The 17821-nt window shown below is 43.1% G+C and overlaps 1 protein-coding gene across 5 annotated transcripts in view; it reads left to right on the top strand.

Annotated features, from left to right (window-relative positions):
* LOC137413445 (limbic system-associated membrane protein) overlaps positions 1-17821 on the top strand; it is a 323855-nt gene that overhangs the window by 131348 nt on the left and 174686 nt on the right. For all 5 annotated transcript variants that reach the window (XM_078767254.1, XM_078767341.1, XM_078767299.1 and 2 more), the window contains exons 4-5: positions 10705-10937; positions 11059-11184. In XM_078767254.1, coding sequence (XP_078623380.1) covers positions 10705-10937; positions 11059-11184 — 359 coding nt within the window. The remainder of the gene's footprint in view (positions 1-10704; positions 10938-11058; positions 11185-17821) is intronic.

Below are 17821 nucleotides of genomic sequence, written 5' to 3'. Positions count from 1 at the left end.
TACATGTGCTGCATCCTCAGCGTCACATGTAATAAACGACTTGCTCTGATACGTGTTTGGTGTCTGATAGGTGACTTACCCTGTTACATGGCAATCTAACCTACTTGAAGCACACAGACTACACTACACTTACCACAGTATAGCTATGGATCCCCCCCCCCTTCCACGTAACATTGCATTGTGCGTATATACCTCGGATAATTCCAATTGCACCCACCCTCCCCCAAAGGAAGAGAAATGGCAAGATGGGTGAATTTTTTTTTCCAAAACTTGTTTCAAACGAAACGTGCACAGGCACAACTTCAGTGTGTCCTCATTAATTCCTGGGAGTTTCAGCTTCCTTGGTCAAATCCTCTCAGAGGAGGAGATTATACGTACATGCACTTGCTCCATTATACTGTATATATACAGTGCATTCAGAAAATATTCAGACCCCTTCAATTTTTTCACATTTTGTGATGTTGCAGCCTTATGCTGAAATCGTTTAAATTCATTTTTTCCCTCATCAAACTACACTCACTACCCCCATAATGACAAAGAGAAAACAGGATTTTAGAAAGTTTTGCAAATTTATTAAAAATAAAAAACTGAAATATCACATTGACATAAGTATTCATACCCTTTGTTTTGACACTTGAAATTTAGCTCAGGTGCCTCCCATTTCTCTTGATCATCTTTGAGATGTTTCTACACCTTCATTGGGGTCCACCTGTGGTAAATTCAATTGATTGGACATGATTTGGAAAGGCACACACCTGTCTATATAAGGTCTCACAGCTGACAATGCATATCAGAGCAAGAACCAAGCCATGAGGTCGAAGGAACTGCCTGCAAAACACTCCACCGTTCTGGGCTTTATGGCAGAGTGGCCAGACGGAAGCCTCTCCTCAGTGAAAGACACATGAAAGCCCACTTGGAGTTTGCAAAAAAAGCACCTAAAGTACTCTCAGACTGTGAGAAACAAGATTCTGTGGGCTTTCATGTGTCTTTCACTGAGGAGAGGCTTCCGTCTGGCCACTCTGCCATAAAGCCCAGAACGGTGGAGTGTTGCAGTGATGGTTGTCCTTCTGGAAGTTTCTTCCATCTCCACACAGGATCTCTGGAGCTCAGCCAGAGTGACCATCGGGTTCTTGGTCACCTCTCTTACCAAGGCCCTTCTCCCTCGATTGCTCAGTTTGGCCGGGCGGCCAGCTCTAGAAAGAGTCCTGGTTGTTCCAAACTTCTTCCATTTAAGAGTTATGGAGGCCACTGTGCTCTTGGGAACCTTCAATGCAGCAGAGATTTTTTTGTAGGCTTCCCCAGATCTGTGTCTCGACACAATCCTGTCTCTGAACTCTGCAGGCAGTTCCTTCGACCTCATGGCTTGGTTTTTGCTCTGACATGCAGTCAGCTGTGAGACCTTATATAGACAGGTGTGTGCCTTTCCAAATCATGTCCAATCAATTGAATTTACCACAGGTGGACTCCAATCAAGGTGTGGAAACATCTCAAAGATGATCAAGAGAAATGGCAGGCACCTGAGCTAAATTCCAAGTGTCATAGGAAAGGGTATGAATACTAATGTCAATGTGTTATTTCTGTTTTTTCTTTTTAATAAATTTGCAAAACTTTATAAAATGCTGTTTTCTCTTTGTCATTATGGGGTATTGAGTGTAGATTGATGAGGGAAAAAATGAATTTAAACGATTTCAGCATAAGGCTGCAACATAACAAAATGTGAAAAAAGTGAAGGGGTCTGAATACTTTCTGAATACACTGTAGATGGTTCGTCATGGTTAAATACAATTTTTGTACCTTTTATCGTTAGCTATAACAAATTTAGACTGTATTTTGTTACTCTATAACCATCTTAATTTATATTCCAGTCTGATTACAGTATTACATATAAACTGTTGTGGATGGTGACCCAGTTTCATATTTCATGAAATACATTTGTCTGCCCATTATGTTATTGCTCTTCATCTAGACGGGGATATAAACAACCTGTCTCCGCTCCTAAATCAGCCGAAGATGATGCAGAAATTGCTGTCTGAACACGTTTGAACAATAATTTTATTTATGTCCATCCTGGTTTGTCGACTTTGGGCACGAGATCCCATTTTTCAGTTCATGTCACCTGTATCTATCGAAACAATGGATCCCAGGTTATTTGCACATCACTTTTATAACCCACACTTAGTATGAGGAATATGTTCACAATGTTGGCATGAAAAATAAGGAGCAAAGTTATACCCATTGATACTGAAAAAAGTTAATCCTTCTCTTGATCTGTTATCTAAAAAATCCCCAACAAAGTTGCATTTCACATTGATTGTAACACAGGATACAGTCACGAAGAACTTGGCCCCAAGCATTGTACGAGTAATATCGAGAACACAAGTGCTCATAGAGGACACAGCCCCCGACCGCACCTTTAAAAATTGCACTTAAAGAAGTAATTAAATAAAAAATTAAGCCGACACCAGGCTGATAATTCAGGGTGACTTGTTGGTCGTGATGGTACAAAGTGTATATAAATAAAGAAATAAATAATTCAAAGTGGCATAAAGGTATTGGATGCAGTAAAGTGTATATAAATAAATAATGGTTCCCAAAAGCATATACATTTCTGTACTTTTCTGTCCCCCAAATGTTTTTTTTTAAGAATTGCCAAAATTCAAAATAGGTTCCAATCCCAAAATTATTTGACGTGCCAAGATATTATCGAATACATGTGCCGAATATCAAAGAAATGCATCGTCTTCCTAGCCTCTCACCACTCCAACATGCCCCTGGCCTTCTAGATCACGTGCATTCTGCCAGAAGCTGTAATCGTCACCTTGTCTAAGTTTAGACGCAATGCTCACCTCCATTTTTTCATGGGTACTCTTCTTGTCTTCCTGAGACCGTTGTCCCGAGCTCCTCCCTCCTAGATTTTAGGTCTGCTGCTCACTACCACATAATAGTCTTTACAGTGGGTACACTACATGACCAAAATGATGTGGACACCCGAACATCAAACATCTCATTCCAAAATCATGGGCATTGATATGGTGTTGGTCCCCCCTTTGCTTCTATAACAGCCTCCACTCTTCTGGGAAGGCTTTCCACGAGATGTTGGAACATTGCTGTGGGGATTTGCTTCCATTCAGCCACGAGAGCAAAAGTGAGGTCGGGCACTCATGTTCGGCGATTAGGACTGGCTCGCAGTTGGCGTTCTAATTCATCCCAAAGGTGTTCGATGGGGTTGAGGTCAGGGCTCTGTGCAGGCCAGTCAAGTTCTTCCACACCGATCTCGACAAACCATTTCTGCATGGACCTGACTTTGTGCACGGGGGCATTGTCACAATGAAACAGGAAAGGGCCTTCCCCAAACTTTTGCCACAAAGTTGGAAGCACACAATCGTCCAGAATGTCATTGTATGCTGTTCCGTTAAGATTTCCCTTCACTGGAACTAAGGGGTCTAGCCCGAACCATGAAAAACAGCCCCAGACCATTATTCCTCCTCCAACAAACTTTACAGTTGGCACTATGCATTTTGGCAGGTAGCATTCTCCCTGCATCCGCCAAACCCAGATTTTTCCGTCGGTCTGCCGGATGGTGAAGCGTGATTAATCACTCCAGAGAACGCGTTTCCACTGCTCCAGAGTCCAATGGCTGTGAGCTTTACACCACTCCAGCTGACGCTTGGCATTGCGCATGGTGATTTTAGGCTTGTGTGCAGCTGCTCGGCCATGGAAACCCATTTCATGAAGCTCCTGACGAACAGTTGTTATGCTGACGTCGTTTGGAACTCTGTTGCGAGTTTTGCAACTGAGGACAGACTATTTTTACGTACTACGTGCTTCAGCACTCGGCTGTCCCGTTCTGTGAGCTTGTGTGGCCTCCCACTTCGTGGCTGAGCTGTTGTTGCTCCTAGACGTTTCCACTTCACAATAACCGCACCTATTCGGCCACACATTGAGGCATTTGGCCTTCTCATGATCAGAGTCTGCAGTACTACCCCATGAGATGAGAGATGGGATGGAGGGGAGAAAACACCAGAGAGTGACTTGTCAAGTCACCACCATGACTTGAAAGGAGGCTGGTTGGAGATTTTGGCCTGGAGATTTCGAAATAAAGTTTTGTGGCTTTCCTCGCGGTGGACACAAAAATGTTCCGAGCTTTACAAAATGAACACAAATTGCACTCGGCTGCGTTAGCTTTCCAAGGTGAGAAAGTAAGTTGCCTGATGGCTACCACTTCGCCACCGGATTCAGTGTACCAGGGTCTCGAGGATGGATGAGAAAGTCCCAGACGGGATTGGATAAACTGGTGCATTAGAGAAAATCCAATCCTCTTGTGAGAGATCAGATTTAAGTCCCTGGCAGTTGGCCTGTTTGGACGGCCATATTCTGTCTGTTATTGAAGTGGCTCCTTTACCTATAGCCTTGACATGAACGTTATCAGAAAAGCCAACAGGGGCAGAAGAGGTATAAAAGAGATTGCATGGAAAGTCTAACAGTCTGTCTAACTGTTCAACCTTTCTATCTGTGTTACCTTTCTTCTCTTTAACTGAAAATAAATGGCTTCCTACATTCAAAGCTTTAAATTTACATTTTAATATGATTCATTTCCCTTTATTGGCCTACCCCAACATCTTGAACTCCGATATCTTCTTCTTCACGCAAATTCTGTTCCAATTATGGGTAACATCAAACCTCCCCACTATGTCTCTTCATCGTGATTATATATTGCTACTTTCCTTCGTACTTTCAGTAACCTTTGTTTTCAACCTGGTGGTAGAATCTGTCATCGTTTGAAGGAATGAGACATCCCAAAAAACAGGCAACCTGGTCTTCATAGAAAGCAGCTTATGACTTCACCATTTCCTGCCGGCACCCCCCACATGGCCTACCAAGAAGTGCTGTTGCTCTGTGTGTCAATAATTCAATTTCTTATTGTCCATTGTTTACGCCAACTTCCCATAGTCCGAAATACCCCTGTATGTGTCTACAACCACATGTGTATCTGTGTGATGTGCAGTCCACCAAATGATGACGGCTCACTATTTACCTCTCTTTTCTCTTCGACGGAGGAATTCGTAACGATCCATCCCATGTTTCTGCTCCACATCTGTGGAATTTCCCAACTGTGACTGCAACAACAAGGCATGGGATTGGAGCTAAAGCCATCTTATACTCTGTGGGTCTCACTCATTGGGTCTCAATCTGTGGGTCTCATTTCTGTAAACTTCCTAACCCAATTTTTTTTCAACTGGAGGGGTAACCTGGCTAAAGGGTAGCTTTAGGTAACTATGTCAGATCATAACAATTGTGTGTCCATAATGACACAAGCCTGTCCAATCAATATCCTTTCTCAAAGTAATGTTCACACCTTGCCAAATGCCTCTGGTGTATGGTCCCTTTATATCCCATCACTCAGATCAAATGGCATCACGGCAGTAGATGAGGCAGAATATCTCCAATCAGTGTTTGCCTCCAAATCTAGTGTACCAACCCACTCCGCTCTGTCCTAACCTCATCCCATCATGCCCAATGTCAACTGGAATTTGTGTCCATCTTACATGACAAAGTACAGAAAGATATTTCTACCCTATGCCTGCTCCCGTGATGGGCCCAGATGGCATGAGAGTGCCCAGTTCACAAATTATCCTCCTGCTGCTCTTGCTCATTCTCTAATCTTCAGTCTGTCCTTCTTTGGCAACCTCCATTCCACGTAGAAGTCAGCAAACATCATTACCGCGCTGTCCCAGGAAGGATGGAAAAACAAATCCTATCAACCACACACCAGTAAGCTTACTTCCAATTATAAGTAAAATCATGGAATCCATCATTGCATCTGTTTTAAAGTTTATGCTGTTTCCAAAAAACATGATCTCTGATGATTACTTTGGATTCCATCCCATATACTCAATCCTGGACCTGCTGCTGCTCCTCTCTCAGCAATGGTTGGAGGCTGTAAATCTCAAGAGGTCAGGATGGTTTATACAGTCTTGCATCCCTCCAAATTGCCAAGATTTCTGCCTTTGGCATTCAAGGCCACTTCAATTCTTTGATATTTTGCCTTCCTCTACTCACTCCGTCAATGAGTTGCTATGAATTTAATCCTCTTCTTTGCTTTCCAGTGGAATTTGGAGTTCTCCAAGGCAGTGTCTTGGCCCCAGTCTTGTTCCTCGTCTACAAAAACTTCATCTGCAATGCTCTGGAAAACCCTCTCTTTTTTGCAGAGTCCACATTGCATCGGTATAGTACAGTATAGTACCCCATTACACTGGCAGGCAGACATCAGCTGGGTCACTCTCTGTTGATTTGGATTTGATTAGCTCAGAACCCTCATGCCCCCCCCCTCCATTTTTTATTGAAGTACATTTTATTTTGCATGCAGTAAAGCGCAGTCAGAGATTACACCACCATGACCACTGTCCGCTGTTGATACCACACTACTACAGATATTACTGAAGAATATGAGAGCACAGCTCCATCATTTTAAGTCCAGACAGGAAGCGAATTGCACAGGAGATGCTGATGCTGCGGTCGCTACACCCACAATGATTCCAGCATCCTCTTCCCGCCACCAAAGCAAAGGAAAACTTAACTTCTACTGTTTAGTTGTTTTTAGTTTACAAATGCATTAGTTGCGGTGTTAACAGGTGGCAGTACACACAGAGCTGACACGAGTTTGAAGGTCATGGGGGTATTGCAAGGCAGAGAATGTTTGTGTTCGTATAAATATCTAGCTTAATTTTTACATTTTTGAATATATAAGCCAAATTTGACTTTTTTTCCACAAGGCCTCACGCCTCCCCCGTATCCGCCTCGCACCCCCTTAGGGAGGCGCGCCCCTCAGTTTGTGAACCAACAGATTAGATGCTGCTCTGATTTTTCGAACATGTCTTTCAATCCAGGAAAATCTCAGTCTCAACCTGTTGCTCCTGAAAGATCATCAAACAAACCCACCTTCCTATTTCCAGGTCAGCCACAGGAAAGTTTGGGTCCCTTGACCCTATAGGCATCACCTTCAGCCAATACCTCTCCTGGGCTGACAATATAGCAACATTGGGCATCCTCTATCGTTCCAAGTCTTTGTCCGTAGCTCAATGGAGTGCTGCTCTCACATATGGTTTTGGTGCCTTTGCATCACAACTGTTCCTGGATCGTGTGGAAACAAAAATCCTCAACACTATAGGTATTTCAATTATGACCAGGCCGAACAACATTATGTTTTACTCGAATTGCAGACAGGTTGTTGGCCTCTGTTTGTTTTTACCACCTCTGAGAGAGGGGGTTTGGGGGGAAAGGGGTCGGTGCCTCAGAGCCTGGGGTCCGTTGAGGGGCCCGAGCTTCTCCTGTATTTTTTTTTTTAACATTACAGTCAAACTCCCTCATCGACTCATCCTCATTTCCTCATCGTTACATTTAAACCCAGAAGCTGATTTTTGCTTTCCTTGCTGGCTTACTTTCCAGAAACGAAACAACATTTACTGCTATTAAGGGTAGTTTCAAACTTTATAGAAAATGGTTATTAACCAGAAATGTGTGTTACAAAGAAATGGGTTTGTATCCTCTTTGTCCAAAAAAAATTCTTAACCATCTTCTCACGGATTTTTTTGTCAATCTTATGGATGAATAATGTTCAACAGTCGAGGGTGCGAATTGACTCAATCGGTCCAAACGTCTCGCTATGTCCTTTATTTTCGATCATACAGCTAAATAAAAGTGACCATTTGTTTTGAAAAAGTTTTTTGTTTTTCATTTAAGAAAGTTCCTTAAAAACTTATAAAAGAGAGAAAGGGTGGGGGACCCGAGGTTGTATGCCTCGGGTGCCCGGGGTGGCTCTCGACGCTCCTGCCTCGGAGCACTCTTCTCTCTCAGCCTTCCAACCTTCCCCAGCAACTCCAGGAAGTATGCTTCCTTTCAGTAACCCCGTTGTGGTTAACTTGGAAAATCCAGGCTGGCAGCATCCCTCAACCCCTTTATTATTTGTTCTTCCCGCATTTACACGAGCATCCTTCCTGGAAAAAAAAAATGTAATAACAAATTTGAAGGAGGCCTACAACAGTGTGTCACTCTGACAGGGCAAGGCAAACCCAGTACAAAAATACACATGAAGTGACTCCAAAAGATGCACAAATGCATTAGATTAACAAATTAACATGATCTGACAAATTCCGACAAATCTCACTCTCATTGTTTCTCTCTGAAAGGACCATCTGGTGAACCCTCCCATCTACTTTATTAACAATCCTCTGGAAGTTCGCCCTCCCCCCCCCCCCCCCCCCCACTCTTACCAACAAGCACTGCCATCCTTCTCCCCAGACAACACATGCTCATTATTTACCTCACTCGTTGAGGCAAAGACAGAATTGAGGCATTTGGCCATCTCGCAAGCAGAGTCTGCAGTACTGCACTTTGAGGTGAGGGATGGGGCAAACACGAGAGAGACTTGACAAGTCACCACCATGACTTGGAGGAAGGAGACTGGTTGGAGATTTTTTGCCTTGATATTTGGAAATTATGTTTCTGGCGTGCCTCACGGCAGACACAACCTTGTATTCATAAAGGTAGCCTTACATAATGAACAAAAGTTGCTTTCAGATTCAGCTGGCCCTCTCAGAAAATAAATCTGTTCATCAGCATCTCAGATCATCCCCCATCCACAACCATAATATTTTGTGTCCCCATTAATCCTCACGATAGCCTGGTGTTGGCTTAGCGGTTAGGGTGCTGGCTTGGGATCCGAGGATCCTGGGTTTGAATCCCGGTCAATCGCTGAATTAACACCAGGGCGGTTGACTCAGCCTGTCATCCTTCCGAGGTCAGCACAATTGAGTACTCGTTCACTGGTAATTCTCTGAGTGTCGCAAGAGGCGGCTAACAGGGTTGGCAGCAGGAATGGCATCCGGACGTAAAACATTGCTTCAAAAAGGGGACCCAGGACCACAGTGCCCAAAAAAGGCCAACCCCTGCTCGGCGGGGAAAAATGGCCTCTAAAGGTCGTTCTGCTTCTTCATTAACCCTCAACAATCCTACCTTTTCCAAGTTTCCAGTTCTTCCTTCCTGAGAGTCTATGGCTGTTTGCATCTTGTTCACCCCCTTTGTCCTCCCCTAGCCCTCATTCTTCCCCACATCCGATATTTCTCCAAGTCTCCCTCTAATTTTGTCCCTCATCCCGGCTGTTAGCGTATTCCCCTCTTCCTCACTTTCTACTGTTCCTTTTGTTCTGTTACATCCCGAATCATTCTGTTGTAGCTCCTCCACGAGCCTCGACATTGTATACAAAAAAAATTAACAAACAAGAAAGAGCAATCGGAGATTGCAAACCCTCGCCAGGATGTATTTTCAGTGTTTTTAAGGCTTTTGTGTTAAAACAAAAATGGCGGCTGAACCACGTAACCGATATCATCATTATTTTTTTTCTAAACTAATTTATTCCAAGATTATGCTCAAGAAATTTCATCTTGATCGGATGAAGTTTTGTACTTGTCGAATTATGACGTCATAATGGAGGCACCTATGACATCATCATTAACATATTTTATTCCCCATGGAGAGTTTTTTACAATGAGCCATGTCTCAATTTTTAACTATTCAGCGCTTTTGGAGATATGGAGGTGCAAAGTTTTTCGGTTTTTCAAAGATGGCGGCCGAACCACGTGACCGATGACTGCATCTTTTTTTTCTCCACCAGTTTATGCCGACGTGGCGCTCAAGAAATTTCATCTTGATAGGATAAAGTTTTGTACTTGTCGAATTGTGACGTCATAATGGAGGCACCTATCACATCATCATTAACATATTTTATTCCCCATGGAGAGTTCTTTACAATGAGCCATGTCTCATTTTTTTTCTATTCAGCGCTTTCCGAGATGTAGAGGTGCAAAGTTTTTCGATTTTTCCAAGATGGCGGCCAAACCACGTGACCTATGACGTCATAATTATCATTTAGAAATTCTACAGGTGGAGTTGCACCTATGGTGAAAATTCCCTGTCAATCGGACCAACGGTTGCAGAGAAAATCATATTTATTCTGTGCGGACAAACAAACAGACAAACAGATAAACGGACTCAAATGCAATACCCTCTCGTCTGGCGAGGGTAATAATAAAACAACAACAACAACAGGCATTTAAGGCCATTTTCCCTGTAAGAGCGAGGGTTAGCCCAGGGTAATAATAAAAGCTGTTAGTTAAACAAGACTATTCCAGAACAGGTATCGAGAATTCCAATATTGAGGGCTTTTATTCATTTAATTGCATTTCAGTCCACAAATAACATGGCTAGAGTCGCAACCATCAATATTGATTAAAGAAAATGTGCACAACGTCATGACATCCCAATTTTTACTTGCATAGTTATTGTGGCATCAATGTTGACAACTTAATTTGCAGGAAAAAGATGGATATATCTGGATCCGTTTGATGAGCTTTCTTTCCATCATTGCTCGAAACACAAAATCTGGGGTGGTGTATCCTATTTTAAATTTAATTTCTTGGTTTAAATTATCGCAGCAGGAAATTATTCCCTGGCAGACTACATGCAGTGTGCGCCACTGTTGAATCAAGAGGCAAAAAACATAAGTTTGAGAAAGATCATTCTGCAATTTGTGTTATTTTGATGTTGTCTCATTTGCATAGGATTTTTCAGTGGCACTTTCAGAAGGAATCATTTCTAATTGTTTTATTATTTCTTAGACTTCTTACCCATGACCCCATTGCTGCCCAGGTGTGAAATTCCCAGCACAGCCAAGCAGGTTGCTTGGCTCAATCGCTCAGCTATTCTGTTTGCAAAGGATCTACGCTGGACCCAGGATCAACGCATCTCCCTGGAACGTCGGTCTCCGACTCAATATGCACTTCGGGTCCGTGAAGTTGGCCTGAGAGATGAAGGACCTTATACCTGTTCTTTGCAAGGTCCAGGCTCTCCTCACACTGCCACTCTCTACCTGCTGGTCCAGGGTAAGGAGAGATTGAGGTATCTTTGGATGTTCATTCCAACATTACAACTCCTTAAATTTCAAACTGTCAATTAGTTCCTTTACATCCAAGTCATACTTTTTCATGTCCCTTATTTTTCTAGTTCCTCCAGTTATCACAGAAATTTCTGAAGACCTCACAATAGATGAGGGCAGCAATGTGACGGCATTCTGCTCTGCCACTGGACGCCCAGAACCAGCTGTGTCTTGGCGGCACCTCTCACCTGCTGGTAATATTTGCACCTGCCAGAAGAAAACATGACCAAATATAATGATACAGCCATTTAATACAAGTAAAAGCCATAATTATGTAATTTTGCTCAATTATTCCCGAGTTGCACAAATAGTTTTCTGCTTTGGAAACGGGCAAAGCACTCACTCACTCACCTGGTTATGAAATAGGCAAAAATGTGGAAATTTTAGATACCTACCCCACCGTCACCACCTTTCAGCCAGATATCCATTACATGATTCTTTCCCTTATAACCCCCATTCCTTACCCTCATTGTTATCTCCTCAAAACCTCTTTTATTTTCTCCCCTCATCTTCCTCCAAATCCCACTTCATCCATGCATAATAAAACTAGATGGTATTCATAGAATACTTACCCTGCACAGTCAACTTGGTGTGAGCCAACTCTTCTGTTTTTGAAGGTTTTTTTTTCTATGGTCCAAATTTCGTGTCCATTGGACTAACAATTGCAGAGGAATATTTTTTTGTCATACTGATCAGATCAATTGTTGTACTTGTCGAATTATGACATCATAATGAAAGCGATGCCATCACCATCAACATATCTTATTCCTTATCGGGAGTACTTCACAATGAGCCATGTTTCAACTTTTTCCATTGAGCGGTTTGGGAGATATTGAGGTGTAACGTTTTTCCAAGATGGCGTCTGTACCGCGTGACCTATGACGTCATAATTATGAATAAAACAATTCTACAGGCGTCGGCGCTCCTCTGGTAAAATTTTGTCAATTGGACCAACGGTTGCCAAGAAAATGATTATTTTTTAAAATGCAGACACGCCACACGTACGCCACACGTACGCCACATGTACGTAACCGAATGCCTAACCCTGATTTTCACTTCGCGGGCGGATGGTAAAGACGGCCCCTTTTTAGGTTGAAGTACACGTTTCAAATATCTTTTCTAATGCCCTATTCTACGATCGATACAGTGTGTATTATCTTATAATGCAACAATGGATAAATGCAATAAATCACATACAAGATATATGGGCCATCTCTCTGGACATCTTTCAACCTTTTGATGCTGTTTCCCTCCCATCCTGACTTTGCAAACTGTCTGCAAATGCTATTCAGGGCTTTTTACTTTTATAGTTATTACCTTCTCTGCAAGTGAAAACAATGGGTTTAGTTCTGATTGCATTCCGTCTCGATCTCACCTTCTTCAGAAGCTTCCTGGTGTCCTGCAAGCCAGTATCCCAGGACAGATATTATTATTAGTCGACATGAATGACCTATCTACGCTTCTCTGGATGATTCTCAGCACAATTTTGCAGACATGTCCATCCTGTGTACAATGTTGATAAATGAACTTGATAAATGTTGAAACTTGATAAATGAACACACACCCAATGGTCTTGAGACCCAACCATCGATCGACTGTAATCTATATACCCCAAAGAGGAATGACCCTTCCTGCCGCTCCCGTAGTGTGCGGGTGTACGATTCAAATAAATACAAAATTGAAAAAAATAAATAATAATAATAATAGAAAACGTTAGTAATCGGAAAAAACATTTAAAATAAATAAATAAGAAACAATCATCCCCTCCACTCGTCTCCCTCCGCTTCCCATTGATTTCTTAACAAGAATGACTGCATTGTAGTCACAACCTGTGACAAAATCCGCTGAGCCGATGGGGAAACGCGCAGTTAGAGCTCTCTTAAACAATGAACAATGCAATTGGGAAACACACATTTAATGTGCTATTAAAAATTGGATTTGACGCCTCTTATCCATCCCCTTGCATCTATCTATAATTCCAGTAATCTCTGTGTGTCTGTGTGTCTGTGTGTCTGTGTGTCTGTGTGTCTGTGTGTCTGTGTGTCTGTGTGTTTGTCTGTGACCGCTGTTTCTCGACAACCACGGGTCCGATATACTTTAAACTTGCCAGGTATATTGCTGGGGACCCGAGGATGTGCCTTTTCAAGGTTTTAAATTAATCGGACAAGTACTTACCGAGCTATGTCCAAAAAACGCTTCAACCAATCAGAGAGCAGCGAGCTATCACGTGTGCCGAACGTGGCGATCAGACTCTACCTCGGACGGCACATTTGAGAGCGTATTCATTTATTTCACGTTGGAAAACTATGTTGCCGTTAAACTATGTTTTAAAACGAATTCAAACTGCGATTAAATTAAAACGATTCATCGTAACTGCGACGATTTGCGAACTTCCGGTCCGGCAGCCAATCACAGAACGCTTTGTTGCGTAGGCGTGGCCGATGTGAGAACGAGCGGAGCTGAGCGCGTTACGAGCTGACCGCCATTACGTTACGGTTCGTAATTCGATTTCTTCCGGAGAAAATAATAATTTCTCGATTTCATATGCGCATTATTTCTCCCAATTCAGTCAGAGCGAAGGGCGGAAGCGAAGAGCGTTGTTTTTTTTGTTTACGGGCGTACGGGCGGGGTAGAGCGTACGGGTAGCGTTTTTTTTTTTTTTGGCAAGGAACGGGCACCCACGTACGGGCAATGCCCTAGTATATAAGAATGAGCCGATTCATCACACGGCCACAAATTTCTTAACCCCTCATCTTAACCTCGTCTTAACCACTCGTCCCTCCAGGTCTTTAAATCAGCTGTTCACCACCATCTCTTATCTTCCCCCACCCAAAACCTTGATCTTTTCTACCCCTGTTAATTCACCCCAGATCCACTTTTCTGAAATACCGACTTCTTTCCTGGAAGTCCTAGCTGTGTCCATGTGTTTTTTTTAACCTTTCCCACCGCCCACCCTCCTTCCCACGCCCCTCCCAAGCTCTCTACCTCCCACAGATCTCCCAATTTCCCTGCTCTCAAATGTCGTACTTGTGTGCTTCGCCCTCTCTCCCCATCTTGTCTCCCACTCCCTTTATTTCGTCTTGTGTCCGTTTGTTTTTTTTTGTCATTAATGTTAGCTCTTACATGAGCCTCGATCTTGTATACAAAAAAAAAAAACCCCGATATGTGGGCGTTCAAAAATTACATAACACTATTTTTTTTTGTAATTTGGGTAATGTAACGCTTGATTACGTAAGGTAACGCAACACTTGATTACCGTGCATTCTGATGTTCCGTGCATTCTGACAGGCCAGATTAAACCTTACGATTATTCGATATACTGTATGATTATATTTTTCGGGTTCCCTCATCAGGAGTGACACTCAACCCAATCAAAGCCAATGGAAATATGATGCAACAAACTCAGGCAGTGTATAATCAGCAGAAGCCTACAGGCCTAATATGTTAGATATTGGGATCTTCGCACTGCAAGAGGCTCTTCTGCGGCTGTATTTATGATGTCGTTGTGACTGTCGTCATTGCATTCGTCCAGGTCAGATAACTTAATGAATCATCTTCGTAAAAATTGTGACTACTAAACATAATGGCATGCTTTCTGGTTTGATTTGCGGAGTGAAAGATAATGTGTCCATGTGGCAAATCGCACCCATTTGTCCCAGATTGTGCAGCACCAGCTCTAATAGGACTAAATATTGTGTACTCACCAATCACCATTAGGGGTGGATCATCAACCATATACAGTGCAGTGCCTATATAAAGTCTACACCCCCTTTCAAAATGTTCAACTTTTGTTGCCTTATAGCCTGGAATTAAAATGCAATAAATCAGACTTTTTCCCACCTTCTAAACTACAACTTCAAACTGAAAGATAAATTCTACAAATTTCAGAAAAATAATTAAAAATACAACACTAGAATATCTTGGTTGGATAAGTGTCCAGCCCCCTGAGTTAATACTTGGTGGAAGAACATTTTACTGCAATTACAGCTGTGGAGTCTGTTGGGATAGGCCTCTACCATCTTTGCACACCTTGATTGGGCAATATTTGCCCATTCTTCTGTACAAAACTGTTCAACCTCAGTCAAGTTGTTTGGGCAGTGTTAATGGACAGCAATCTTCAAGTCTGCAGTCTGATCGGCAGTCTGCAGCCTCCTCACTCTCTGCAGAGCTGGACAAAATCAGACTGGGCAAACAAGTGGAACATGTCTTTCAATCCTGACAAATCTCACACTCTTACGATGTCTCTCCGAAAAGACCGACTGGACAACCCTCCCATCCACTTTCTGAATAATCCTTTCCATGAAGTTCTGTCACTCAAGCTTTTGGGTCTCACTATCTGCCATGATCTTTCCTGGGAAAACCACATTTCAAATCTGGCCTCCAAAGCCAGTCGCCGACTGGGCATCCTCCGTCGTGCGAAGTCCTTCCTTGGCACACCTGAGCTCCTCACCACATACAAGGCTTTCATCCGCAGCTCAATGGAATACTGCTCTCCCCTCTGGGCTGGTGCTCCTGCCTCACACCTAGCTCGTCTTCACGCTGTTGAAACCAAAGCGTTCAGAATCATTGGAATCTCCCGTGATGAAGCTACCTCCGAGGGCCTTTCACTCACTCACCGCAGGCAGGTTGGTGGTCTTTCTGTCTTCTACCGACTCCTCTCCGGCCTTGCTCCTCCAGCTCTCTCTGGGCTCTGTCCCCCAAATATTCCGAAAGGTCGCACAAGATCTGCCTGCAACCCTCTTATGGTTAAACTGCCAAAATCAAGACTCTCTGCTCACCTTCACTCTTCTTTTCTCCCACCTCTGGAACAAACATCCCCACTCCCTTCAATCCCACTCCACCCTCCAGGTCTTTAAAACAGCTGTTCACCACCATCTCTTGTCTTCCCCCATCCAAAACCTTGATCTTTTCTACCCCCGCTAATTTCACCCCAAATCCTCTTTTTTGAAATACCAACTTATTTCCTGGAAGTCCTTGGTGTCCTTGTATTTATACTTCTCCCACCCCCCCCCCCCCCCACCCCCTTCCTACGCCGCCTCCCCCCCAAGACCTCTCCCTCCCACACATTCCCGATGTCCCTCACAAATGTTGTGTTTATGTGCTTCCCCTTCTCTCCCCACCCTGTCTACCGCTCCCCTTTTTATATACTTTGTTTGTTTGTCTGTTTGATTTGTTTGTGTGATAAATGTTAGCTCTTTCACGAGCCTCGATTATGTACGAGTATACAAAAAAAAAAGAAAAAAAAAGTCGTGCCACAGATTTCCCATTGGATTTAGGCCGGGGCTCTGACTGAGCCACTCAAGGACATTTATATTTTTGTTCCTTATCCACTCCAATGTAGCTTGGTGCTTTGGGTCGTTGTCATGCTGAAAGGTTGTCATTGTCATTTTTTGTCCAAGTCCTTCTGGAACATGCAATGAATGCCTGACGTTCGACTGAAGGTCGTCCAGGAATGTGGGATTTATTGAAAAACAAGACCAAAAGTCTAACCGCGCTGTAGCCGGGCTTGTAAAATATTATAAACCACAAACACACATGATTAGCTTTTCAAACAGTCGCTAATGCTGTTTATCACATTAAGCAAAGAAATTTGGAGGAATCCCGACATCCATGAGGTAAGTTTTACTTAAGGAACTGAGGGAAGATCTACTGTATTCTATATACCCCACAAGGGTTGGAGGTGTGCTCATTTACCAAAGAGCTAGCTAGCGCTTGTCAAGCCAGCCGTTCCTAAGGGTTTTGAATGGAGAGCTTGCTCGAATGCTTAAACCACTTGGTGATCTCTCCACAAGAAACTTGGTAAATGAACACTCACCCAATGTTCTTGAGACCCAACCATAGATCGACTGTAATCTATGTACCCCAAAGAGGAATGCCCCTTCCTGCCACTCCTGTAGTGACTGGGTTTAGGCCTACTAGTAAAGTAAAATGTCGGTCGGTGGAGTCAGCTGTTGTAATGACATCATAGACGTAATGACATAACGGACACAAAACTGCCGCTACTTTAATATGTAGATGATGATATATTTTAACTTCTAGTAAGTTTGCAGTCACTACAAAGGGATTAGTGTTACGATTAAATTTACTATAATAGAAACGTTACATAATTATCATTATTTCGAAAATGATATTACTATAAAAAAGAACCGAGGCGAATTCCTTACTTCAGCGTTATTAATATTAGTGCCGAACACCGCTCCTCATTGATCATGAACCAATTGATCATTCAATGCATTAACTTTCCATTCACAACATTGGGATTAAAGTGTTACTGGTGGGGTCACCCCTGGGAATCCCACGGGCATGGAGGTGTATCGTTGCGATCGGTGCAGCCGTGTTTGCGGTACCCGGAACAATATCGTTAGGCGGGAGTCCAAACCTGAAAATGCTGGAGACCAAAGCTGAAATTGGAACAACAATATAGCTTATTTTACTACAGGGGGTCCCAGGATTACCCACCCAAAATTTAGTTGCGATCGGTTCAGCCGTTTTTGCGGTACCTGGGAACAGACGGACAGACGGACAGACATTTGGTGAATTATAGTAAGATAGTTATATTTACTATACTAGTGAGGTACCCATGCTATGCACAGGCGGGAGGCCAGAAGCAACAGACAATGCAGAAACGGCGCATGCTAAAGCATGGAACCAATACATTCCACATTCCTGTAGCACCTTCAGTCGCACGTCAGACATAGACAGCAAGTTCGTGAAGGACTTCCATGAAAAACGTACTCGTCCACAAACAAACGGGTACGTTTGTTCCATACCCAGTCAATGGCGAATCTGCATATGGCGATCCATGAATTTCACGTTTAGAAAGTAGAAACC

Source organism: Myxine glutinosa, chromosome 1 (genome assembly GCF_964187855.1).
Source record: "Myxine glutinosa chromosome 1, kmMyxGlut1.1, whole genome shotgun sequence".
Lineage (NCBI taxonomy): Eukaryota > Metazoa > Chordata > Myxini > Myxiniformes > Myxinidae > Myxine > Myxine glutinosa.
The sequence above is the reverse complement of the archived record's forward strand: the minus strand, read 5'-3'. Positions and strand labels throughout refer to the sequence as shown.